Source organism: Heptranchias perlo, chromosome 1 (genome assembly GCF_035084215.1).
Source record: "Heptranchias perlo isolate sHepPer1 chromosome 1, sHepPer1.hap1, whole genome shotgun sequence".
NCBI classification, from domain to species: Eukaryota; Metazoa; Chordata; class Chondrichthyes; order Hexanchiformes; family Hexanchidae; genus Heptranchias; species Heptranchias perlo.
The window spans coordinates 71,100,378-71,128,024 of record NC_090325.1 but is presented as its reverse complement, the minus strand read 5'-3'; the positions used below and the strand labels follow the sequence as shown (position 1 = coordinate 71,128,024).

Genomic DNA, 27,647 nt, shown 5'->3' with positions numbered 1-27,647 from the left:
CAAGTGCAGGCAATTGGGACTAGCTTAGTGGTATGAACTGGTCGACATGGAAATGTTGGGCCGAAGGGCCTGTTTCCATGTTGTAACTTCTATGATTCTATGATTCATAGAAATAATTCTGAGGATAATGATTCATAGCAAATGAAATTAATGTTATCCTCTTAATTAATTGTCCAGTGGTAACAGGACAGTTTGAATTTGATTTGGGCTTTTCTTGAGGGGAAAGGGACAATGAACTTTTCATTTTGATGGGAAACAAAACATTTTTTATACCCAGTAATCATCTGGAGTAAAATGGACATTAAAACTTGATTCCATGGCCATTTCAACCCGAATGTGGTGAGCTTTTCTTTGTTGGAAGAGGTTCCATCAATATGCAACCTTCATTGGATGCTTCTACAGTTGCAAAAAGGAAATGGACTTCTCTTAAAATGTATTAATGTAAAATTGGGGGATGAAATGGAGTAGTTTGTTGATGCACTGACCCTTTCTTTTCTGGGGCTTGATTCAACTCCAGCCTAGACAAATAAGATCAAGGACATTTATCTCTTTTGGTTTAATCAAAAGCTTGCATTTACACAACACCTTTAATGCAATAAGACATTTAAAGACACTTCACAGAAACAAAAAATGGATATGTAGCAATGATAGAAGAATGAGGGAGCTGACAAGGCATGATCCAAGAGATAGGCTTTCAGGAGGCTTTTCAAGGAGGACAGTGGAGTTTAGAGAGAGTGTTCTAAAGTGTGGGACCAAGACATGGACCGAGGGTGGAGCAAAGAGAGGAAGGATGCAAAGGAAGCCAGGGTTGGAAGGAACTGATCTGTTTTATCTTCGCTAAAGCCTCAATAATATATATTTGGATTATTTTTTCCCATTCAGCCCCAGTATACACAATAGCTACCTGCTCTTTATTTTTGGTAAAGGACAAAGGTGAGAGACATTTTAGAGAAGGGCTGTGGACCAATTCAGAATTTGGCACTGACAATCTGTTTGGCCTGAAGCCACAAAGCCAGGACTGGTAAATGAGATTTCTTTTTCTATAACTACTGCTTGTGTTATTACAGTAGTTGATGTGTTTAAGTATGGTGACAACTGATGTTAAGCCAGTGATGTGCGCTGCATGCATAATGAGGCCTTTCTGGATCCTCAGAGTATCCAGGAGAGTACACGTTTATGAAGTTAGAAGGTTGCATTGTTTGAGCAGAGAAATGCTGAGCTCGAGCATCACATCTGCAGCATGCAGGAGGGGGCAAAGATTCTTGGAAAATTCCAGAAGGTGGTCGTCCTAACAGGTTGAGAGGAATATGTTGACCATCCACAGAGAAGGCAGAACAAGACAGGGTGTCATGCAAGGGACCTTTGTAAATTTTGATTCAGCTAAATAGGTATATTGTTCTTGATATGAGGTGTACTAAGACGGCATCACAGGGTAGACATGCATAAGCAACGCCATGGCACCGTAAAGCAAGTGGTCACCTGGGCGAAAAGAGTAACCCTAACAAGGAGAACAGTCTAGAAATGGTTACACAAATTTCTATAACTGGTGACTGATAGCCTTTTATGCAGCTGTGACCAGAAATACCAAATAGTGTCACCTCCCATTTGCCGAAGGATGAGAGTGAGCAGGCGGAAAACTTTTAGAAAGGGAGTGTGATTAACCAGAAGTTGTGGTTGATGTCCGAATCAATGCCATATGAACAAGTACAATCGAGATCTTACAGGGTGAGTTTGAGGAGTTAGGATCTCAGCTGAAGAGCAAAACTGTTCTCCATCTGCTTTACAGTGCCATGGTGTTGTTTGTGCTTATCCACAATGTGATGCCTTCTTCGTTCACATCATGAGTATCAGTTTCTGGATTACTACTGAGAGAATAAAATTAGAGACATCCATTTATGGCTTAAGGGACTTTCAGATTTCAATGGCACTGGGATGAATTCTGGGAAAGGCAAAAGCTGTACAGAAGGGATGTCTTCACTTGAATTGAAATGGCTCCAAGGACGTTAAGAGGAGGTTACCTGGAAAGTTGGGGAGGATTTAAACTTGTCAGGTGCAAGGGAGGGACAGAAAGATGCAGTGCTGAAGTTGGTTCTGAAGAACAGATCAGAGTAGATCAATGCTGTGAAGGTAGGGGGAAAAATGGGGATAAGCAATCATAACATAATTAGCTTTAATTTTAAATTAGAGAAAAAAAAATCAAATACAAATCTGATTGGCAAGAGCAAACTACAGAGAGATGAGAGAGGACTTAGCCTGGTTAAATTGGGGGGGGGAAAGTTAAATGGTAAATCAGTGGAGCAATAATGGAAACTACCTAAATGTGAGACTGCACAGTCAGGAACATTCCAATGAGGGAAAAAAGGGGCTGCATCTAGGGTCATGGTTCCATGGATGAAAATAAAGGCTAAAAAAGTTTTTAAAAAATCTTAAACTAGTGGCATAAAGAGAGTTATGAGGAATTCTGCAATCTACAAATAGAAACAAAAAGAGAAGTAAGGACAGCTAAGAGGGAGCATGAAAAAAATTGCAGCCAAAGTAAAGGGAAATAGCAAAGATTTTCACAAATACATTAGGGAAAACAGAATCATTAAGGCAGGTGTAGGGCCATTCAAAAATGAGCGTGATGTGATTATTATGGTAAAGAAATGGCAAATTTGCTAAATAAATACCTTGCTTCAGCATTTACAGAAGAGAAGAAAGGAAGCCTTTTAAAGGTGTCTGGATGAAGACGTAGAAAGGCAACTAATAGATACTAATATATAAATTAATAAGAAAACAATCCTTAAAAACAAAATTGATATGTTCAGGATTAGATAGTATGTGTCCCAAATATTGAAGTTTAGTGAGAAAAGCAGTGGAGGACTAACTATAATTTTTTTTTAAATCACTGGAGAAGGTGTTGTGCCAAAGGCCTGGAGGGCGGCAAATGTTATACTTTTGTTCAAAAAGGGTGAAAGGGATCAGATATCCGTCTATTGTCCAGTTAGCCGTACATCATTAGTAAGAAAATTATTAGAGAATATAATTAGAGGTAAAAATAAAAGAGCACTTAGAAGGGTATGGACTGATAGAGAGCATCAATGTGGATTTGTGACAGATAGGTCATGTTTGATCACCCTGATAGATTTTTTTTTGGCAATGTATGCAATACAAGAAAGTACAGACAGAGTTTATATGGAATTTCAGAAAGCATTTGTTAAGGTGCTGCAAACAAAATTTGTTTTGAAAATTGGGTCCATATCATAAAAGGGAAAATGGTAGTATGGATGAAGTGACGGCCAAAAAGCAGACAAAAAGGGTTGTGCTAAACAGATGTTTCTCAGACTGGCAGGCAGTGGGTGCCCCATAGATAAATCACTTTTGTCCTCCATCTATATAAATGATCTGGACTCAGAGATAAAGTTTAGTGATGATACCAAACTGGCAGAAAGAACATAGAGGACACAGACTAGCTAGGACCATGGGCAGATACATTTTTATACAGGAAAATGTGAGGTAATACATTTTAGAAATAAAAGTGAAGATGGAAATATATCTTACACGATAAGTTTCTCAATTGAATAGAGCAGCAAAGGGATCCTATGTATGCAGGAACATAAATCTTTAAAATTGGGTGGATAGGTTTAAAAAAACAGCTGATTAGCGGTCTATAACAAGAGGGATTGAAAAAATCCCTCGACGCTACAAAAAGACTGTAAGGCATCGTCTGGAATACTGCGAGCCATTTTGGGTTTCTCACTATAGGAAGGGTTTAATAGCCCTGGAGAAAGAGCACCACAGATTTATCAGATGGTACCAGCGATGGGGAGGTTTGAGTTACCCAGGAAAAGCTAAAGCAATAGGGAATTTGATACAGGTGTTTAAAATGCAGGTATGGTAGCTCTGTGATTATGGTACTGGACTCTTGGGTTCAAGTTCCGCCATGTCATATTGTGAAATTGAATTCAATAAACCTGATAATTTGTGCGCTAGCACCAAAAAATAACGGTGAAAGCGTCTAGATCGTCGTAATAACACAGCCGGTTCATTAATACACATTGGGGAAGGGAGCTTGTGACCGCTAACCGGTCTTGCCTACATGTGACTCTAATCCCACACTAGGTGGTTGAGTCTTAATGCCCTATCAATTGGCCTAGCAAGCAATCCAATTGTAAACAATTGCTACAAACTTCCCAGGTAACAACCTGGGAAGATTGTAGCAAGATCGTGTCAAGATAAGACTAATGCAATCTCAGCTCCATCAACCTGCAAAGTCGTCTTCACCATCACGGTGAAGACTTTTATGGCAAGATCCAAAAGTGACTAGAAAATCCAAGCATAACTTTTGTTTGAGAACTTTTTCTTTATTCTACTTGGCCAAATTAAGTAAAATTCTATAGTAAACTTGAAATCAAGTTCTACAGCTGACTCACCTCAGATGTGAAAACGCTTTAATTAAACAAAACCACAGATTTAATTCTGCCTGAATCCAGGACCAATTTAGCTTGCGGTGTTGTTTAAATCCAGGTCTGGATAGGATTAACCTTGCATGTCAAAGAAAATATAAAACTGACTGTCAACAGTTTCCTCCTTTGTGTACATTTTGTTCATTCTCAGGATGTGGGCAATGCTGGCAAGACCACATTGATTGCCCATTCCTAATTTTCCTGAGAAGATGGAGATTCCTTCTCCGTGAACCTTTGCATTATGTCTTATCAATATTACTGATGATTTTTCTCAGTACAGCAAAGAGCAGTTTGAAATATTATGTCCGAAAGGTTTTCTTTACTCTTCAAGTTATGTTGCGTGGTACTGACTCAGCTACTTGGCAGCACATCATATTTAGTTTATTCTTCATCTGCATGAATTTGTTTTTCCCTTCCCTGAACAGCAGGATGATTATAGATCATTTTTTAAATCGAGTCTTAATTTTTTTTAGAATGGTGACATTTGCCATAGTTTCTAGGAGATTTCATTGAAGTGTTCATCACTTCAATGAAATCTCCTAGAAATCAATAAAAATTCTCACTTTTGATTTAATATAGCAGATACTAGGACTGGGATAAGAAAATTATAGAGCATGGTTTGCTTGATTACAAAAGCAGATTGTTCAGTTGTTGCTTTCAAAACTCTTGCTTTACCAGTTGAGGCTTCTTGTGTTTAAATTGTGTGAGACTTATTGATTCAGTTGATCATAAATCTTGTGTATAGCAGTGCTTCAGTACTGCCTGATTCTTTATATTGGTGAAATATATTCCTTTACATGGCTATTGCTTCACTGATTAAAACTGTTGTAATCAAACAGTTCATGTTCATGACAGCTTTCATTTTTTTATATTCGTTCACGGGATGTGGGCGTCGCTGCCATGGCCAGCATTTATTGCCCATCCCTAATTGCCTTTGAGAAGCAGGAAAATAATGAATTAAGCTATTTTATGTCATTGAGTTGTTTTGTTTTAAAAGAACAGAAATAACCGTGTAAATAATAGATGGCGCATCTTAGCAAAATGTCGATGTTTGAAGTTACTGAACTGATAAAAACTGCTAAATGTCAATCAAAGCTGAGAGTTTGGTAATGTGAATAAAAGATAGGGAAAAATTGTGTCATAGCTGGATGAATTTGAACAATTACATTCCAAAATTAACTTAAAGCTTGTCATCTCAAATGCCAAATACTTGATAATTAGCGGGTGTTCTGGACACTCTGTGCTATGTTTTAGTATTAATATATGCTTATCACCATACTGGTAATTAAGATGCCAGTCATACAGGCTGCAGATGTGTCCTATTATGATTTATACTGAAGCACGTTTCAGAATTTTTGTTTTTAAATTCGGAAGGTTGAGCAGCAGAAACAACCTGTAATTCCAAATTTGGTCTCACTCATTAAGAATTGCTTGAGGTCGGCAGAAAAACATGCTGCTTATATGTTGATTCATTAAGTGCATAATATCAGTGCATCTCTGATGGGCTAGTTACATATCCATAGAGACAGTCAATTAATGTAATACTACAGGTTAGCCAATAAGGTATCAAGGGATAAAATTGGTAAGAGCTGCACTTAGTACTGTATATATAGTGTCAACTCTAAATCCTTAGTCAGAACGAAGACAAAAATAAATGTGTTAGGATTTGTAAACTGCAGGTATGCACCTCCATTATGCATGCATCACAATCGAAGGAACGAACAGGCTGTAGCACTGTAATTGGAAGTTACAACAATACACCCTCTGTCTAAATAAAATGCAATGCAGCATTATGCATTGCATAACATCATAGGGTCTGATGGCATCTGTTGTTGCCTGTCATTGGAAGTTCGTATCAACTCATTTGCTTAGCCACTGATACTTAACTTGAAAACTATATGCGTCATGGAAAGGTTGGGACAAAAGCAATGAAATGTATGATGATTAATAATACTACCGAGAGCTTCTAGCTTTCTAAAGGTTTATGCTTAAGTGTACTGCTCACAGTGGAACTGAGCAATATAAAAAGAAAGAACTTGAATTTGTATAGCACCTTTCACATCCTCAAGACATGCCAAGGTGCTTCACAGTCAATGAATTATTTTTTTTTGAAGTGCAGTCACTATTGTTATGTAGATAAATGAGGCAGCCAATTTGCAGAGAGCAAGGTCCCACAAACAACAAATGAGATAAATGCCCAGTTAATCTGTTTTGATGGTATTGATTCAGGGATGAATGTTGGCCCAGGCACTGGCAGAACTCCTTCCTTTTCTTTCAATAGGTCTATGGGATCTTTTGCATCCACCTGAATAGGTAGATGGAACCCTAGTTTAACACCTCATCCAAAAGACAGTACCATCAACAGTGCAGCACTCCCTCAGTACTGCACTGAAATGCCTACCTAGATCATGCTGAAGTCCTGGTTTGAACTCTCAACCTTCTGATTCAGAGGCAATAGTGCTATCACTGAGTCAAACCTATGTACAGAACAGGAAAGAACCAGATTAATTCACTGGTCTGTACTGAATTTGCTGCTTTCAGCAAGAGTGGCTCGGTATCCCTAGGCTAGCAAGGAAAAATATCAACTGGGGTACCTGACCCTGATTGCAATTTAGTGACTCCTTTAGGAAAGCGGTTTATAACAAGAAGAATTGAAAAAATCCCTCGCGCTACAAAATGATTTAAGGCATCGTCTGGAATACTGCGAGCCGTTTTGGGTTTCTCACAATAGAAAGGGTTTAATAGCCCTGGAGAAAGTCATATAGACTGGGAGAAGCAGAATTGCTCAAGTAGCAAAGGCAATGCATTTCTAGAATCATAAAGCACAGAAGGAGGCCAATCTGCCCATCTTGCCTGTGCCGGCTTTCTGAAAGAGCTATCTCATTAGTCCCGCTTTCCTACTCTTTCCCCATAAGTTTTTCCTTTTCAAATATATAACCAATACCGCTTTGCAAGTTACTACTGATTCTGCTTTCACTCCCTTTCAGGCAGTGCATTCTAGATCATAACAACTTGTAAAGACATTTCTCTTCATCTCCCCTCTGGTTCTTTTGTCGATCACCTTAAATCTGTGTCCTCTGGTTACCGACCCTCCTGCCAGTGAAAACAGTTTCTCCTTATTTACTCTATCAAAACCCTTCATCATTTTGAACTGCTATATTAAATCTACCCTTATCCTTCTCTGCTCTAAGGAGAACAATTCCAGCTTCTCTAGACTCTCCACATAACTGAAGCCCCTTATCCCTGGTGGTATTCTAATAAATCTCCTCTGTACCCTCTCCAAGGCCTTGATATCCTTCGTAAAGTGTGGTGCCCAGAATTAAACACAATACTCCAGCTGAGGCCTAACCAGTGTTTTATAAAGGTTTAGCATAATTTCCGTGATTTTGTACTCTATGCCTCTAGTTATAAAGCTCAGGATCCCATATGCTTTTTTTAAAAAAAACCATCAAGTATCAACTTGTTCTGCCACCTTCAAAAATTTGTGTATGTGAATCCCCAGGTCTCTCTGTGCTTGCACCCCCATTAAAATTGTACCATTTCATTTATATTGTCTCTCCTCATTCTTCTTACCAAAATGTATCACTTCACATTTCTCTGCATTAAATTTCATCTGCCATGTGTCTGCCCATTTCACCAGTCTGTTACTATCCTCCACATTGCTTATTACATTTCCGAGTTTCGTGATATCTGCAAAATTTGAAATTATACCCTCTATACCCAAGTCCAGGTCATTAACATATATCAAAAAGAGCAGAGGTCCTAATACTTACCCCTGGGGGACACTACTGAACACTTCCCTCCAGTCTGAAAAACAACTGTTCACCATTATTCTCTGCTTTCTGTCCCTTAGCCAATTTTGTATCCACATTGCCACTGTCCCTTTAATCCCATGGGTTTTAATTTTGCTAACAAGTCTATTATATGGTACTTTATTAAATGCCTTTTGAAAGTCCATATACACATCAACTTTACTACCCTCATCAACCCTCTCCGTTACTTCATCAAAGAACTCATTCAAGTTAGTCAAACATGATTTTCCTTTAACAAATCCGTGCTGACTTTAATTTATTACTCCATACTTTTCTAAGTGCCCATTAATTTTGTCCTGGATTATTGTCTCTAAAAGTTTCCCCACCACCGACATTAGGCTGACTGGCCTGTAATTGCCGGGTTTATTCCTCTCCCTTTTTTTGAACAGGCGTGTAACATTTCCAATCGTACAGTCCTCCAGCATCGTCCCCATATCTAAGGACGTTTGGAAGATTGTGGCCAGAGCCTCTGCAATTTCCACTCTTACTTCCCTCAGTAACCTAGGATGCATCCCATCTGGATCGGGTGATTTTTCTACTTTGAGTACGGCCAATCTTTTAAATACCTCCTCTTTACCTATTTTTATCCTATCCAATATTGCTACTACCTCTTCCTTTGCTGCTACAATGGCAGCATCCTCTTCTCTAGTAAAAACGGATGCGAAGTATTCATTTAGTACCTCAGCCATTCCCTCTGCCTCCACATAAGGATCTCCTTTTTTGTCCCTAATCGGTCCCACCCTTCCTTTGACTACCCTTTTATAAACATATAAATAGTAAAAGACTGTTGGGTTCCCTTTTATGTTCACCGCTAATCTATTCTCATACTCTTTCTTTGCTCCTCTTATTCCCTTTTTTATATCTCCTGTGTACTTTCTAATTCTATGGTATTATGAACCTTACATGTTATAAGCCTCCTTTTTCTATTTCATTTTAATCTATGTATCTTTAGTCATCCAGGGAGCTCTAGTTTTAGATGCCCTTCCTTCCTGCCCCGTCAGAATATGTACCTGAACCAACTCCTCCTTGAAGGCCTCCCATTGTTCAATTACTGTTTTGCCTGCCAATTTTTGATTCCAATCTACCTGAGCAAGATCTCTTTTTAACTCACCGAAATTAGCCTCCTCCAGTTAAATATTTTCACATTTGATTGTTCCTTGTCCTTTTCCATAAATATTCTAAACCTAATGATATTATGATCACTGTTCCCCAAATGCGCCTCCACTGAAACATGTTCCACCTGTCCCTCTTCATTCCCCAGAACCAGATCCAGCACTGTTTCCTTCCTGGTTGGGCTAGAAACACAATGTTCCAGAAAGTTCTCTTGTACACATTTCAGGAATTCCTCCCCCTCTTTGCTCTTTACACTGTTACTGTCCCAGTCTATACTGGGATAATTGAAGTTTCCTATTATCACTACTCTATAGTTCTTGCATATTTCTGTAATTTGCCTGCAAATTTGCTCCTATATCTCCTTCCCACTATTTGGTGGCCCATAGTAAACACCCAGTAACGCAAGAAGCTCCTGTATTGTTCCTTAATTTAAATAACCAAATAGATTCTGTCTTTGACCCCTCAACTACATCTTCCCTTTCCAGTTTTATAATAGTTTTTGATCAATGCTGCCAACCCCCTCCTTTCTTCCCTTCCCTATCTTTCCTGAATACTTGGTAGCCAGGAATATTAAGTACCCAATCACCTCTTCTTTGAGCCAGATCTTGGTTATTGCCACTATATCATAGTCCCATTTGGCGACTTGAGCCTACAGTTCACCAACCTTATTTGTGCGCATTAATTATACGCAGAATTCAATTAAATCATACAGATTTAACTAATTTTTAAACAGGGAAGGTGGTCCAATGAATTACCACATAACTAAATCTTATAACAGCCTACATACTACGTTGCCATCTCTCAAGGTCCTCCTCTTCCTCCCCCTTCTCCAAAGCCTTGTTCTTGTGTTTTATTTGGTTTATATTTATTGTCAGAAGCAGCACAGGAGAAGATATTCCCTCTCCAGTGACATTATGAAGCAAGACAGAGGAGTCATTGGAAAGGCAACTCCGCACAATATGTCCCCATGCTGACTTTACCCAGTTCAATCATAAGATAGAGATAAATGAGGACTGGACGATGCATATCCATTTATAACACTTTGGATTATATGACAATTCAACTGAATACTCTTTACCTTAAAATACATACTTAAAACCCATTTTTTCAACCAAGCTTTTAGTACGTCTCCTATCTCTCTCTTCTTCCCTCCCCCATTGCTGGTTCTTTCCTTTGACGAATAATCTTTTCTCCATCCTCTGTAAGGCACCTTTGCAATGCTTTCTGCGGTAAAGGCACTAAATAAGTGCAAGTTGTTGTTGCAAGAGAATCCATAGGGTGGCGTGATCAGATCTTAATTTTGGTTTAAAATTTAAAAGTCTGTTCTATCTAATTCTATTTGTATTCCATTTCCTCGATTAAATACGTTTAATGTAACTTTTTTGTCAGAACTCTTATTCTTATTCTCTGTTCTTCCTTAAGCACAAAGGTCTGAATATTTATGAACTTGTCCATGACCATCAGTGGTAATTTCTACTGGCTTATGAGGAGTGTACTTTCCAGGCAGTGGACACCATCCCATGGAGTCTCTTGCAACAACAACTTGCACTTAGTTGGTGCTTTTAATGTAGAAAGTATCACAAGGTGCTTTACAGAGGGTGGAGAAAAGATAACTACAATGGAAGGAACGGGGTGGGGGTGGGCAGATTTAGAGTACCATGAGCTTGGGAAGGTATAGAAGCTGGAGGAGGTTTCAGAGAGAAGGTTGGGTGAGGCTGTTGAGGATTTAAAGGGGAAGATTTTAAATTTGATGTACTAGGGACAAGGAGCCACTGCAGTCAGTGAGGAAAGGGATGATAGGCGACCCAGGACTGAGTGGAGGACAGAATACGAATACGAATGGCTAAGCTTTTCACACAATGGAGTTTAGAGGGGAGAGGATGGGAGGCCAGAAATAGGTTTTCAGTGAAATTGAGTCTAGAAAGGACATAAGCATGGATAAAGATTTGAGCGTTGGAAGATTTGAGGAAGTTTTTTGGGCGCTAACTGGCCTACTAAGTCCCCAATATGGCGGGCAGGAAGCCCGCTCCCATTTCAGGCTGGAAATGGCACTTGCCATTTTGGGAAAGGACAAAAAAAATCGGCGTTCAGTGTCCATGCCTGAAATAGGCGTAAGGCCCTTTGCGAATAAAAATATGGGGCCTAGCACCTGTTTGAGGCCCCCACTACAAAATTGGTGTGCGCCAGCTACATTGGAAAACCAGACTTAAGGACCGCCTGTTATCAAGATATATTTCTGAAATATACTGACCTGAATGTGGAGCCGGAAGGAGGAGCGCTCCTACCGACCCCACATTTGAAGAATGCTGGCCGCCGCCGCTCCCCCCTGCCAATCACCGTCGCTTTTCCCCGCCAATCACCGCCGCTCCTCCCCCGCCAATCACCGCCGCTCCTCCCCCGCCAATCACCGCCGCTCCTCCCCCGCCAATCACCGACACTCCCCCCCATCAATCACCGACACTCCCCCCCCATCAATCACCGACACTCCCCCCCCCCCCCCATCAATCACCGACACTCCCCCCCCATCAATCACCGACACTCCCCCCCCCATCAATCACCGACACTCCCCCCCCCCCATCAATCACCGACACTCCCCCCCCCATCAATCACCGACACACCCCCCCATCAATCACCGATACTACCCCCCCATCAATCACCGACACTCCCCCACCATCAATCACCGACACTCCCCCCCCATCAATCACCGCCGCTCCCCCCCCCGCCAATCACCGACACTCCCCCCCCATCAATCACCGACACTCCCCCCCCATCAATCACCGACACTCCCCCCCCCATCAATCACCGACACTCCCCCCCCATCAATCACCGACACTCCCCCCCCATCAATCACCGACACTCCCCCCCCATCAATCACCGACACTCCCCCCCCATCAATCACCGACACTCCCCCCCCATCAATCACCGACACTCCCCCCCCATCAATCACCGACACTCCCCCCCCCATCAATCACCGACACTCCCCCCCCCCATCAATCACCGACACTCCCCCCCCCAATCAATCACCGACACCCCCCCCCATCAATCACCTACACTCCCCCCCCATCAATCACCGACACTCCCCCCCCATCAATCACCGACACTCCCCCCCCCCCCCCCCCCCCCCCATCAATCACCGACACTCCCCCCCCATCAATCACCGACACTCCCCCCCTCCCCATCAACCACCGACACTCTTCGATCCCACTGCACCTCCCACCACCTTGACCTCCGATACCCCGTCCCGTCAATTACCTAAGGGCCGTTGTGATGCCTGCAACAGCCTGATCTTCGTCGACTCTTCATGCCTCGCTAGCCTGATAGAAATTAAACCAAGATCTATATCGGGTGCAGGGGTCACACCCTGCACCCTCAGAAAAGAGCACACCCAAATTTTTACTCCAAGATTTTGAATGGTCTGTTTTAGCCTAAGTGAGTGGCTGGGGAGGCAAGTTTATACCAGAGGCCCAAAATGATGGTTTTGGTTTTCCCGATATCCAAATCAAGGATGTTTTGTCTCACCGATAACATGATGTCAGGCAGTCAATTTGACAGCACAGAAGTGGTTGACAGACGTGTTGGAGGTTGAGTTGGGTTTCATCAGCATATTGAAGCTGACTCCATGCCTATGGATGATGTCACAGAACAGCAGCATGTGGACCAGGGGCCATTCCCCTTTAATCCTCCATAAATACTGAAGAGATGCTTGATGAAAAGCATGAATGAGAACCAAGTCACCTACAGAAGTTAGCACAGATGGTTTTCCTTAAAAGCTCAGGTGAAATAAATTCTTGAAAAGTTAAATCTCTCTCTTTGACACTATAGAATAATTTGAGACCAGGACTACATTACACCAATCACCAAATACACAGAATCCAAGATGAAAAGTTTAACTATGTGTGTTTATATTAACTAGAACCAAACAGATGTATAAAAAGTTATAGCTAGAGGACTCGACCACCCTGAACACACTAAAGAGGGCTGGGAGAGGAAAGACCCTGTCTGATGATATTAAGACAGATACATTAAGTTAAGTTAATTTGGAAAGCATCAATGCAATCCTCAGTGGACTGATAGATACCCAACATTCAGTATTAAGATGCTTTAATGTAGCAGTCCTGATTTACAATATAAATATAAATATAAAGCCACTTTTGCAGGTGTAAAGAACAGCAACTTTCAATTGGAAACAATTAAGACCAGATAGGTCTGCAACTTGATGATATCAATGATGCAGTTTGGTACTTGCAAAGTTCTTGATTGCAAAATAGCGGTAACAATTAGTTCAGCAAATTTTAATGACTACAAACAGCAAAACCAAAGAATACTGCTCCTATTGTTCCATTCTATGGACTAATTTGCCAGATGTTACAATACAAGTGTCTAACAGACTGGTGCACTCAAATGAACTGGCCCTACCAGTACACTGCTCAAGTGGTCATCCTTGTAATCTACCCACAAATGATCCAAAAATGATCTGATAGCAACTGATGACTTTTGTTCTTCGGTACATTTATCTGTTGCAAAATTTACAGTAAGTTTTTTTTATATTTGCGTGTAATGCATTGTTTCCTTATAGTCTAATCACTTAGATTTTCAGGATTTTATAAACCAGATATAATGCAATGAAAAATCCACAGCAGAATAACCAATTTATTTTTAAATATTAAGGTATGTATTCTTATTTTACAAAATGATTCACAACCATTCTTTGCATCCTAATAAATTGCTGAGTTGTTCCTAATTCACAATATATTGTGCTGATTGCCGCAAAAGACAACAAGTACAGCAAATACAGAAGCTTTCAAATCCACAGCACCTTCTCCAGATGCTCTTTTTCACAAATGGAGTTTTAAATGGTAAACCACAAACAATCACTTACACAAAGAGAATATTGCAAAGTATGAAGGTTAGAGCTAACATGCAGTTTGAACCAGCCTCCAATGTGAAACCTTTCTCCATAATAACCACCTCAACATTTTACGCACCTTTCAACTGAAATCTCAAATAAGTACCACCTTTAAACAGGTCACTGAAGACTTTAAACAGCTACCTCCGTGTTATACCAAAAGGCAAACTGACTTACCTGTTTTCTGAGGGTAAGAGTGAAAGTAATGCCAAAGCAGAAAGTTTTCGTCTCTCTGGTTGTGTAATGTTATCCATTCTGTCAACCCACATCTCGATTATACTGCCAAGAAGCTGATCCATCTATAAAGAATAACAGTAGTCTGTGAACTTCTTGCTCAATTTACAACTAAATGACATAATATTAGGGAGAGATTAAGATTTTTTTTAAAAAAAACCTTAAATTTAATATTGCAGCATTACATGATTGAAGAGAATGTGGACACAATGCACAACCATAACGGGAAGAAACATTCAAATCAAAATGAGATTGAAGACCTAAAAAAAGTGCTTCCAGGCAATTCATTTTTAATAATTAAGGTGGAACGTGTAACATTTCTCAAATTGTCAAATACAGTTACCTGATTCCACACTACAATATAGTGAGAAAACCGAATACATTGAGATAGAGGACCCAAGCTGAATTCTCTTGCCAAAAGGGGTATCATCTCCAATCCTTTTTGATTTTAAAGCTAAATGAAGGATAAGCAAATTTCCACATGGCCAGTAATGTGCCATAGTAGCGTCCTGGTGACTTTTGTTGAAAGCAGTCAAAAAAATGTATAAATGCATTGATGAATCTGAGTTTATTAAGAGGCTCAGTTGCACCTTAGTGTTTTATATCCCACTTATATTGCGAAACAAGGCTATACCCAAATTGTCCATAATCTGGCATCTGAAAACAAAGTTATGTCTGTGATGTATGTGCGCTGAATTGGAAACTGGGATGATCAAAAACAACTCAACAAACAATTTTACATTGATTTTAACCATGAACTGGATACAATATAGCTGAAACTTAATTTCTTGCCAAACAGCTCCCACATCTGGCCTGCTGCAATTTACGCTGATATGATTACCTGACTGAATGTGGCATTTATTTTATTTTTTAAACCCAGTAACCATTTAATGATTTAATTCTTACCTTTATTATATTATGTTGCACTACTTAGTTTTCCACACCAAATTGTTGAGTTTCCTATTTGATTGCCCAATGTTTCAAGAGATATCAAGGGGGAAAAATTCGAAAGGGCCTATTATTGGGCGTAGGTAGCGTGATCCGCTGTTAACCTGCGCCCAATGGCCCCTGCGCAGTCAGGACTTTGTGTGGCCTCAGTACTCACCATCAATCTGCGTTGAAATCCAGCCCTTGCACGTCGATTCAATGCAATTTGCACTTTCCACCAGCAGGGGGAGCCCCAATTTCTTAAAGTGGGGATATCTCTTCAAATCTCTTAAAGGTACCCAGTACCTGTTATTTGCTAAAAATAACAGTCTGCTGTCTGCACGAAGATCAGACATCACACACGTAAAACACAGATGCAGGTCCCGTCCCTATGTTTACAAACTGATGAGTTATGGTAAAACATTGATTAAAGGTTGCCCGCTACTAAATCCCACATCCTCCAATCTGCATTCCAGACCTCACCAATCTGCCGATCTGAGTTGGTACCAGGCCTGCGAGAGAGTGTGCACCAAGGTTCTCTGCTGATGCACTAGAGGCCTTGGTGCAAGAGGTGGACAGAAGGAGGGACATCCTATATCCGCAATGGGGGGCAGGGAGGGCGGGGGAGAAGAGGCCCTCCAGACAAATAGCCAAAAGGCAGTGGGAGGCAGCAGGGGATGAAGTCAATGCCAGACGCATAGCACCACGAACATGGATGCAGTACAGGAAGAAGATCAATGCTTTGACACGAGTGGTCAGGGTTAATGAGGCCAACTGTCAAATGGCGTCTCCTACCAACTGCACCACTAGCCGCATCCACTGCTCCACGCACTACACCCCCTCATCACCCACAGACCAACAAACTCTTTCCATCAGTACTCAATTCTTCCAATCAGATACTTCCTCTCACCTTTACACATTACCACTGCCGCAAGCCACACACTCACAACTCACAGGCCACACACACTGGCAGCTATTCAACCATGACAGGCACATCACCCAGACACACGTCCCGCTTTCTTGCAGAAGAAGGTGGCTCATAACAGGAGACAGCAAGTGGCCGTGGCATTTAGCCACTCGATCCTGTTCCGCCGATCAATGAGATCACACTGGACCTGTGACCTAACTCCATATACCCGCCTTAGCCCCATATCCCTTAATACACTTGGTTCACAGAAATCTATCAATCTCAGATTTAAAATTCACAATTGAGCTAGCATCAACTGCCGTTTGCAGAACAGCGTTCCAAACTTCTCCCACCCTTTGCGTGTGGAAACATTTCCTAACTTCACTCCTGCACGTCCTGGCTCTAAATGTTAGGCTATGTTCCCGCGTCCTCATATTCAAGTACAGAAGACCTCCAAAAACAATTACAAATTCTTGGCAGCCAGAAGTAATAATCCAGCCACTAACCTATAAATCCTGCATGGTCCCTTTAAATAGCGCTGATGGAGGTCCTCTAAGACACGTTCAGATGGTCAGGGTTAAGTTTGTGCTTTGAGTTGAGCGTTAAATGCCAAAATGGTGTCTATCACTTTAAATCAGCGTTGCACACTGATGTATCCATTTTCTCCTTAATTTAAAGGCTTCCGGCGTTCAGTGTTTGCACCTGTGCTAACTCCGATACAAAGATGGCATCCAGCGCACGTCACGCTGGAAATGTGCATGCGCAGCCAAGTTGCCATCTTCGACGTGTGAGAGGCCACGTAATGCAGTAACAACAGGCGCTACACAGCCCAATTTAGCGCCTCAACTGTTTCTTTCAGAATGATGCTTTGTTTTTCAAAGAGGCACCCTCTTTAGTGCAAGAATAGTAGAACAGCATGCACATTGTTTTCAGTATGATAACATCACATGTGACATGAAGATTTTAAGATGCAATTTGTATCACCACGTTGCATTCTTTGGCAAAAAAAACTAAAGATTTTGCTAGCATTATTTAATAGAGAGTTCTTTTAAAAAACGATCTCCATTTCTCTGTAGCACCGCCCGCCTCCATCCTTACCTCACCCCACCCCCCACACACACCTTTGACAACTCCAGACTTAACTTCTTAAACACTCTCCTCACTAGGCTCCCTGAGCTCAACCCTATATTTACTTCAAATCTTTCAGAATTTTTGTGGGGTGCCATTAATAGTACATGTCTCATCTGTTGCATTTGTGGAAAACCATATTTAGATTCACACCTCATGATGATCTTTTCAAGTTCTTCTCTACTAAATAAATTGGAGCTGCAATTAGTCCCTGAATATACATCAGCACACAAATATACTACATAAATTTCCACTGGTGAAATACTCAAATTTCCTGTTGTCCTCAGTTCAGTTATTACCATTATTTTTGAAGGAAAAAAATAAAATTGGTAAACTGTCTTGCAAGATTTTTTTAAAAATCACTGAAATGTGTTGAGAAATTATAAACATATTCACAAGTTCTATACACATTATCTCCACTACAAAAATAGCAATGTAAACTTTTAAAATTTCCGACAGTGATCTGGACAAAGTAACATGTAATATTCAAAGCTATTAGTTCTTTCAAATAAGTACAATCAGGCATGAGTATCTACAAGATAGTAGTCACAAAGCATTTGTGACTGTACTGGAGTTACCTTATCTGCAGGTACATTAGCTAATCCTGCAGTACTAAACACTATTGCAAAATCAGTGTTCAGAAAAACATAGCACAAGGACCTGCTAGGTAATAACAGAACTGTCTCCATTTGCTCTGTCAAGGTGTTACTGCCATATGTACTAATTGAAAAAATAACAAATTCAGTTTTGGAAACTCCCTAAAAATGACTTCAAAGATTGGGCACGTGGGCAAGGCACAAAACCGAAGTGCAGCATTAGTCAGTAACTTCAGCAAAGGAGGGGAGAAAATTAGATAAAGGAGGTTTGGGTGTATGTGCATTATTTAAGTTTACATAATATGTATTATTCAAAATGCAATTGGTACTCGATATATTTTCTGAAGATTAGCATTTATATATAGATTCTAGACTATTTTTCAGCAAAATATGAGGAGAAAGTTATTTTAATAATGTTACTGATCTAATTGTAATGTGTTCATAAATATACTGGAAAAGTATCAGAAGCAAGTACACTTCTATTATATTCCGCTGGTTAGTGAGTTAGTTAGCATCTCCTGTGCCGAGTGGCACATAAGGTAGCCCACTTCTTCCACTGCTGTCAGTCCAGAGCAAGATATTACATAAAATTTACAGCACAGAAACAGGCCATTCGGCCCAAAAGGTCTTCGCCGGTGCTTATGCTCCACGCGAGCCTCCGTCCACCTTACTTCATCTCACCCTATCAACATATTCTTCTGTTCCTTTTTCCTTCATGTACTTATCCAGCATCCCCTTAAATGCATCTATGCTACTTGCCTCAACCACTCCATGTGGTAGCGAGTTTCACATTCCCACCACTCTCTGAAAGAAGTTTCTCCTAAATTCCTTACTGGATTTCTTACTGACTATCTTATATTTAGAGCTACTAGTTTTGGGCTCCCCCACAAGTGGAAACAACTTATCCACATCCACCCTATTGAACCACTTCATAATTTTAAAGACCTCTATCAGGTCACACCACAGTCTTCTCCTTTCTAGAGAGAAAATCCCCAGCCTGTTCAGTCTTTCCTGATAGTTGTACCTCTCAGTTCTGGTATCAAGGTGCACAAAGGATTGGGAGAGACAGATAGCACTAGAGTAAGAAATAGTACAGTATTAGGTGAGATCAGACGAAGAGAGAATACGAGAAGGTTTAAGATAGGTTTAGAGTGCTTGTGTGTAAACGCACAAAGCATGGTAAATAAGGTTGGTGAGCTGCAGGCGCAAATAGCCACATGGGAATATGATGTAGTGGTGATAAAGGAGACCTGGCTCAAAAAAGGGCAGGATTGGGCACTAAATATTCCTGGACACAAGGTGTTCAGGGAAGCTAGGGAAGGAAAAAAAAGAAGGGGTGGCATTGTTGATTAAGGAGAATATTGCAGTACTGGAGAGAGAGGATGTCCTTGAGGGGACAAGGACAGAACCTACTTGGTTGAAGTTAAGAAACAATAGAGGTGCCATTACACTACTGGGTATATTCTATAGACCACTAACTAGTGGGAAGGATATAGAGGAGCAAATTTGCTGGGAAATTACAGAGAGGTGCAAGAACTATAGAGTAGCGATAATGGGGGACTTCAATTATCTTAATATAGACTGGGATTGAAATAATGTAATGGGCAAAGAGGGGGAGAAATTTCTGAAGTGTGTTCAGGAGAACTTTCTTGATCAATTTGTTTCTGGCCCAAGAGAGAAGAGGCATTGCTGGATCTAGTTCTGGGGAATGAAGTAGGTGAAATGGAGCAAGTGTCAGTGGGGGAACATTTAGGGAACAGTGATCATAGTATCACAAGATTTAAATTAATTATGGAAAAGGACAAGGGCAATCTAGAGTAAAAATATTTAATTGGAAGAGGGCCAATTTCAGTGGGTTGAGAACGGATCTGGCCCGGTAAATTGGAATCAAAGATTGGCAGGCAAAACTGTAATCAAACAACGAGCGGCCTTTAAAGAGGAGATGGTTTGGGTATAATCTAGGTACATTCCCACGAGGGAGAAAGGTAGGGCAACCAAAGCCAGAGCTCCCTGGATGACGAAAGAGATAGAGAGTAAGATGAAGCAGAAAAAAGAGGCATGCGTTGATAATACAAGTGAGAACCAGGCTGAAGATAGAAAGTAGAGGAGAAATGAGAAACGAAATAAGAGGGGCAAAGAGACAGTATGAGAATAGACTGGCAACTAACATAAAAGGGAATCCAAAAGTCATCCATACACATACAAAAAGTAAATGGGTAGTAAGAGGAGGGGTGGGGCCGATTAGGGACCATCAAGGAGATCTACGCATGGAGGCAGAGGGCATAGCTGAGGTACTATACATCTGTCTTTACCAAGATGCTGCCAAAGTCATAGTAAAAGAGGAGGTAGTTGAAATGCTGGATGGGCTAAAAATTGCTAAAGATGGGGTACTAGAAAGGCTGGCTGTACTTAAAGTAGATAAGTCATCCGGTCCGGATGGGATGCATCCTAGGTTGATGAGGGAAGTAAGGGTGGAAATTGCAGAGGCGCTGACCATAATCTTCCAATCCTCCTTCGATATGGGGGTGTGCCAAAGGACTGGAGAACTGCAAATATTACACCCTTGTTCAAAAGGGTGTAAGGGCCAACCCCGCAACTACTGACCAGTCAGTTTAACCTCGATGGTGGGAAGCTTTTAGAAACGATAATCCGAGACAAAATTAGCAGTCACTTGGACAAGTGTGGATTAATAAAGGAAAGCCAGCATGGATTTGTTAAAGGCAAGTCGTGTTTAACTCATTTGATTGAGTTTTTTGATGAGGTAACAGAGAGGGTTGATAAGGGCAATGCGGTTGATGTTGTGTATATGGACTTGCAAAAGGCGTTTGATAAAGTGGCACATAACAGGCTTGTCAGCAAAACTAAAACCCATGGAATAAAAGGGGCAGTGGCAGCATGGATATGGAATTTGCTAATTGATAGGAAACAGAGAGTAGTGGTGAACGGTTGTTTTTTGGACTGGAGGAAGGTATACAGTGGTGTTCCCCTGGGTCGGTGCGAGAACCACTGTTTTTTTTATATTATTGACTTGGACTTCAGTGTACAGGGCACAATTTCAAAATTTGCAGATGACACAAAACTTGAAAGTGTAGTAAACAGTGAGGAGGATAGTAATAGACTTCAAGAGGACATAGACAGACTGGTGGAATGGGCGGACACATGGCAGATGAAATTTAATAAGAAGTGCAAAGTGCCACATTTTGGCAAGAAGAATGAGGAGAGGCAATATAAACGAAATGTTACAATTCTAAAGGGGGTGCAGGACCAGCGAAACCTGGGGGTATATGTGCACAAATCTTTGAAGGTGACAGAGAAGGTTGAGAAAGTGGTTAAAAAAAGCATACAGGACCCTGGGCTTTATAAATAGTGGCATAGAGTACAAAAGCAAGGAAGTCATGATGAACCTTTACAAAACACTGGTTCGGTCACAACTGGTGTATTGTGTCCAATTCTGGGCACCGCACTTTAGAAAGGATGTGAAGGCCTTGGAGAGGGTGCAGGAAAAATTTACTAGAATGGTTCCAGAGATGAGGGACTTCAGTTTCGTGGATAGACGGGAGAAGCTGAGGTTGTTCTCCTTGGAACAGAGAAGATTAAGAGTAGAATTGATGGAAGTGTTCAAAATCATGAAGGGTTTAGATAAAGTTAATAAAGAGAAACTGTTCCCATTGACGGAAGGATCGAGAACCAGAGGACACAGATTAAAGGTAATTGGCAAAAGAACCAAAGGCAACGTGAGAAAAAGGTTTTTTACGCAGTGAGTAGCTATGATCTGGAATGCACTGCCTGCAAGGGTGGTGGAAGCAGATTTACTTGTGGCTTTCAAAAAGAAATTGGATAAATACTTGAAGGGAAAAAATGTGCAGGGCTACGAGGAAAGAGCAGGGGAATGGGACAAACTGGGTTGCTCTTACAAAGAGCTGGCACGGGCTCGATGGGTCAAATGGCCTTCTTCTCTGCTGTAACCATTCTATGATCATTCTTGTAAATCTTCTTTTGCACTTTCTCTCGTGATGATAGACTCCATCGGAGTACCATCTTGCCATCGTAATGGTATGTGATTCTGATATATCATTTGATGAGGCTAAAATGATACGGTGTAAATCAACTAATTACCATTAGCTGAACTTGTTTTATGCAAAACCATTTGGAAACATTGTGCAATAATTTAGAAAACATCACACAAATTAAGGTACCCAGCATGGATGTGATCATCTAATTTGAAGCTGGCTCATATTCTCTGCCACAGAGAGAGAACCTAAATGTAACACTAGTCAGCACTGAGCAGCAAATGGCAGACACAAACACTGATATACATATTTTCTTACAATATCAGCAGATCAAAACCAAATTAGCTATTGGTCTTCTTAATTTTTGCTAACAAATCTAAAACTTGACCAAATAGCCATGCAATTTAACACGGACAGGAAAAATTACTGGATACTTGTGATAAATCCATCAATTTTAAACAGCGGAAGCAACATGCTATAGACAGAGCTAAGCGATTCCACAACCAACGGATCAGATCAAAGCTCTGTAGTCCTGCCACATCCAGTCGTGAATGGTGGTGGACAATTAAACAACTAACGGGAGGAGGAGGCTCTGCAAACATCCCCATCCTCAATGATTGTAAACAATTTTACAACACCAAGTTGTAGTCCAACGATTTTATTTTTAATCCCACAAGCTTTCGGGGGCTTTCCACTTCCTCAGGCGGTGTGGAAGTGACAATTTCCACACCGCATAGGAAATTGTCACTTCCACACCGCCTGAGGAAGGGGAAAGCCCCCGAAAGCTTGTGGGATTAAAAATAAAATCGTTGGACTATAACTTGGTGTTGTAAAATTGTTTACAATTGTTAACCCCAGTCCATCACCGGCATCTCCACATCCTCAATGATGGCAGAGACCAGCACGTGAGTGCAAAAGACAAGGCTGAAGTGTTTGCAACCATCTTCAGCCAGAAGTGCCGAGTGGATGATCCATCTCGGCCTCCTCCCGATATCCCCACCATCACAGAAGCCAGTTTTTAGCCAATTCGATTCACTCCACGTGATATCAAGAAACGGCTGAGTGCACTGGATACAGCAAAGGCTTTGGGCCCCAACAATATCCCAGCTGTAGTGCTGAAGACTTGTGCTCCAGAACTAGCTGCACCTCTAACCAAACTGTTACAGTACAGCTACAACACTGGCATCTACCCGACAATGTGGAAAATTGCCCAGGTATGTCCTGTCCACAAAAAGCAGGATAAATCCAATCCGGCCAATTACAGCCCCATCAGTCTACTCTCAATCATCAGCAAAGTGATGGAAGGTGTCGTCGACAGTGCTATCAAGCGGCACTTACTCACCAATAACCTGCTCACCGATGCTCAGTTTGGGTTCCAACAGGACCACTCGGCTCCAGACCTCATTACAGCCTGGGTCCAAACATGGACAAAAGAGCTGAATTCCAGAGGTGAGGTGAGAGTGACTGCCCTTGACATCAAGGCAGCATTTGACTGAGTGTGGCACAAGGAGCCCTAGTAAAATTGAAGTCAATGGGAATCAGGGGGAAAACTCTCCAGTGGCTGGAGTCATACCTAGTACAAAGGAAGATGGTCGTGGTTGTTGAGGGCCAATCATCTCGGCCCCAGGGCAGTGCTGCAGGAGTTCCTCAGGGCAGTGTCCTAGACCCAACCATCTTCAGCTGCTTCATCAATGACCTTCCCTCCATCATAAGGTCAGAAATGGGGATGTTCACTGATGATTGCACAGTGTTCAGTTCCATTCGCAACCCCTCAGATAATGAAGCAGTCTGAGCCCGCATGCAGCAAGACCTGGACAACATCCAGGCTTGGGCTCATAAGTGGCAAGTAACATTCGCGCCAGATAAGTGCCAGGCAATGACCATCTCCAACAAGAGAGAGTCTAACCACCTTCCCTTGACATTCAACGGCATTACCATCGCCGAATCCACCATCATCAACATCCTGGGGGGTCACCATTGACCAGAAACTTAACTGGAACAGCCATATAAATACAGTAGATACAAGAGCAGGTCAGAAGCTGGATATTCTGCGGCGAGTGACTCACCTCCTGACTCCCCAAAGCCTTTCCACCATCTACAAGGCACAAGTCAGGAGTGTGATGGAATACTCTCCACTTGCTTGGATGAATGCAGCTCCAACAACACTCAAGAAGCTCGACACCATCCAGGACAAAGCAGCCCACTTGATTGGCACCCCATCCACCACCCTAAACATTCACTCCCTTCACCACCGATGCACAGTGGCTGCAGTGTGTACCATCCACAGGTGCACTGCAGCAACTCGCCAAGGCTTCTTTGACAGCACCTCCCAAACCCACGACCTCCACCACCTAGAAGGACGAGAGCAGCAGGCACATGGGAACACCACCTGCACGTTCCCCTCCAAGTCACACACCATCCTGACTTGGAAATATATCACCGTTCCTTCATCGTCGCTGGGTCAAAATCCTGGAACTCCCTTCCTAACAGCACTGTGGAAGAACCTTCACCACACGGACTGCAGCGGTTCAAGAAGGCGGCTCACCACCACCTTCTCAAGGGCAATTAAGGATGGGCAATAAATGCTGGCCTCGCCAGCGACGCCCACATCCTATGAACGAATAAAAAAAAAATTCTGTTGAAGGGTGCAATTATAGGATAAATCCACTGAGTAGCAGAAGTCATTTGATGTTTACTATCTGCAAAAGTAATTTACACATCTAACTCTCATTGCATAAAGATGATGCAACAATTTACTTTTCATTTTTTCCTTCAAAAACTAATTGATAGCACCTGAACCAGTGAGGTATCACTTGCTTCAATGATTTCAAACAGGTCATCTGATAACTGAAGCATGCATATAAAAACATCTGCACTACACCAATGCACTAAATGTAGATGCCAGCATGCTCCCACTGAGCAATGTTGTGTGCAACCAAATAACCAGTTTTACCTTTGCTACAAATCAGACCAAACCAACAGCTTATAAGAACATGAGAAATAGGAGCAGGAGTAAGCCATATGGCCTCTCGAGCCTGCTCCGCCATTCAATAAGATGACGACTGATCTTCAACCTCAACTCCACTTTCCTGCCCAATCCCCATATCCCGTGATTCCCTTAGAGTCCAAAAATCTATCGATCTCAGCCTTGAATATACTCAACGACTCAGCATCCACAGCCCTCTGGGGTAGAGAATTCCAAAGATTCACAACCCTCTGGGTGAAGAAATTCCTCCTCATCTCAGTCTTAAATGGCCGACCCCTTATTCTGCGACTATGCCCTCTAGTTCTAGACTGTTCAGCCAGGGGAAACAACCTCTCAGCGTCTACCCTGTCAAGCCCCCTCAGAATCTTATATGTTTCAATGAGATCACCTCTCATTCTTCTAAACTCCAGAGTATAGGCCCATTCTACTCAACCTTTGAATTCAATGTCCTTAAGAAAGTTAAAACATATTGCATGCAGCCATTCGAAATATTTATTCATTTTTGGAGTCTTCCTGCCTCTACAACATAAAAATATGAATTCTTTGAAATAAACCTTATAAAAGCATATTCTCAGATCATTAATCGCAAATGTTAATATGAATTTAAAGAACACTTTATTAACATCTTTACACTTTATTAACATCTTTAAGAACTATAGTACATGGTCGAGTTTAGATAATTTCTCTTTCATGTATACTGGCTGAAAAAGTATGAACTATATTTTTCTGGTCAACAGCAGAGAAAGGTTATTTGTTGCACCTGAGATAGTGAGAGAGATTATCTGACTGTCCAACTAGTGGAACATCTTATGAGAATATCTTCACTTAGGCCTAAGTGCCCTCAATAAAGTTAAAACATACTGCATGCAGCTATTCGAAATACTGTATTTTCAAACCTTTATCCAACTTTGAAGGCTTCCTGCCTTTACCACATAAAAATATGAAAAGGACAGAAAAAGACTATTTAGGCCACTCCATGCAGACATGTGCAGACATATACCACCATTAGCTCAGTACAAGAAATCAAGTAACAATCAATGACTCCTCTTACAAGCAGGTACTTCTGTGCTTATTAGAGAATCTATATTTCAAGATTTATAGCAAAAAATCTATTTTATGAATGTTAATCAAAAGGTATGCCTTATTTAACCAATTTAAATATTAAAATAGAACCAAAAATTGCCCATATCTTGATTTATCAGTCCCACTGTAAAAAAAAATCTTTATGGGTGTTTTTTAAATTAAATCTTATGAAGGGGATTGGAAATTACCAGAAAAAGCCAAAACCTGAGATTATAACAAAGAAGCAATCACTAATTTATAAGCCATCAAATTTAAAAGAAAATCACAATGAATTATCTGAACATACCTCACAACTTCAGCTCCAAGGCTTCAAGAAAAATCTTTCTATTTACTGAAGTATTTAACCAGGTATGAATGTATACAGAAAAAGGTATCTTGTATGAATATTGAATGACTTTGAAATACCTATATTTAAATCAAAACCTAGTTGATGTTAAGGAGTTACTATCCATAGGAAATGGTTTCCATCATTTACATTCAGTTTTTCAACATTCAGTAATAGGTTAAAAAAATAAGTTTTAAAAAAAATGTTGAATCAGTAAGCAACCTGAAGGTAGGAGAATACTTGGGAAATTGTGAACTAAACCTAATTTGGTTCACATTGAAAATAAAAAAGGAGTCCAAGATAAAGCTGTTGGGCTAATTTCAGTGGGATGAAAGTAAACTTTGCCCTATTAATAGATTGGAAAATTGACAGATCAAACAGCAGACCAGCACTGGCAGATATTTAAGAATAAGATAAATAAGGCATATGTTAAATACATTTCTGCTGGAAAAAAAAGGACTGTATCAAAGCCTAGGGTTCCATGGAAAGATAAGTTAGAGCACAAATACGGTTAAACAAGACATATGATAAATATAGGGGGAATACTACAGAAGAAAACAATGTCAAATATAAAAAAAAAGTGAAGCAAAAAATCAGGAAAATAATCAGGAATATGAAAGAAGACTGGCAGTGAACATAAAGGTAAACAACAAGGGCTTTTAAAATCCATAAGAAAATAAAAGGTTATCGAAGAAGTGAGACTATTTAAAGATGACGGGGCCATCTTTTGTAAAGGTGAAGATACTTAATAAATATATTACCTCAGTTTTTACAGAGGAAGGTGAAAGTGGAACTACAGCAGTGCCCAAGGATGATATGGAAGAGTCACTATTGGAGTTAAACTTTCAAACGGAAACGGCATTAAATGGTTAATGGAACTAAAAATAGAAAAGTTAGCAGGGCCCAAGTAGTATGTATCGCAGAATACTGAAGGAGATTTGAGAAAAGCTGTAGAAAGTGCATAAACAAACAATGAACTTTCAAAAATATTAAAAATATGAATTATGCCAAAGAACTGGAAGATGACAAATGTTACAGCCCTGGTTGCAAAAGGGCAAGGAATAAGGCAGGACATTATAGTTTTACTTTGTCTGTGAGTAAATTTCTGATGTTCATATCATGAATGAAATTAGTCAACATTCTGGAAGGTAGCGGCTAATCAGGGACAGACAGCA

The 27,647-nt window shown here is 40.9% G+C and overlaps 1 protein-coding gene across 1 annotated transcript in view; it reads right to left on the bottom strand.

Annotated features, from left to right (window-relative positions):
• ipo11 (importin 11) overlaps nt 1-27,647 on the bottom strand; it is a 711,960-nt gene that overhangs the window by 223,039 nt on the left and 461,274 nt on the right. Inside the window, exon 27 of the mRNA XM_067986592.1 lies at nt 14,454-14,575. Coding sequence (XP_067842693.1) covers nt 14,454-14,575 — 122 coding nt within the window. The remainder of the gene's footprint in view (nt 1-14,453; nt 14,576-27,647) is intronic.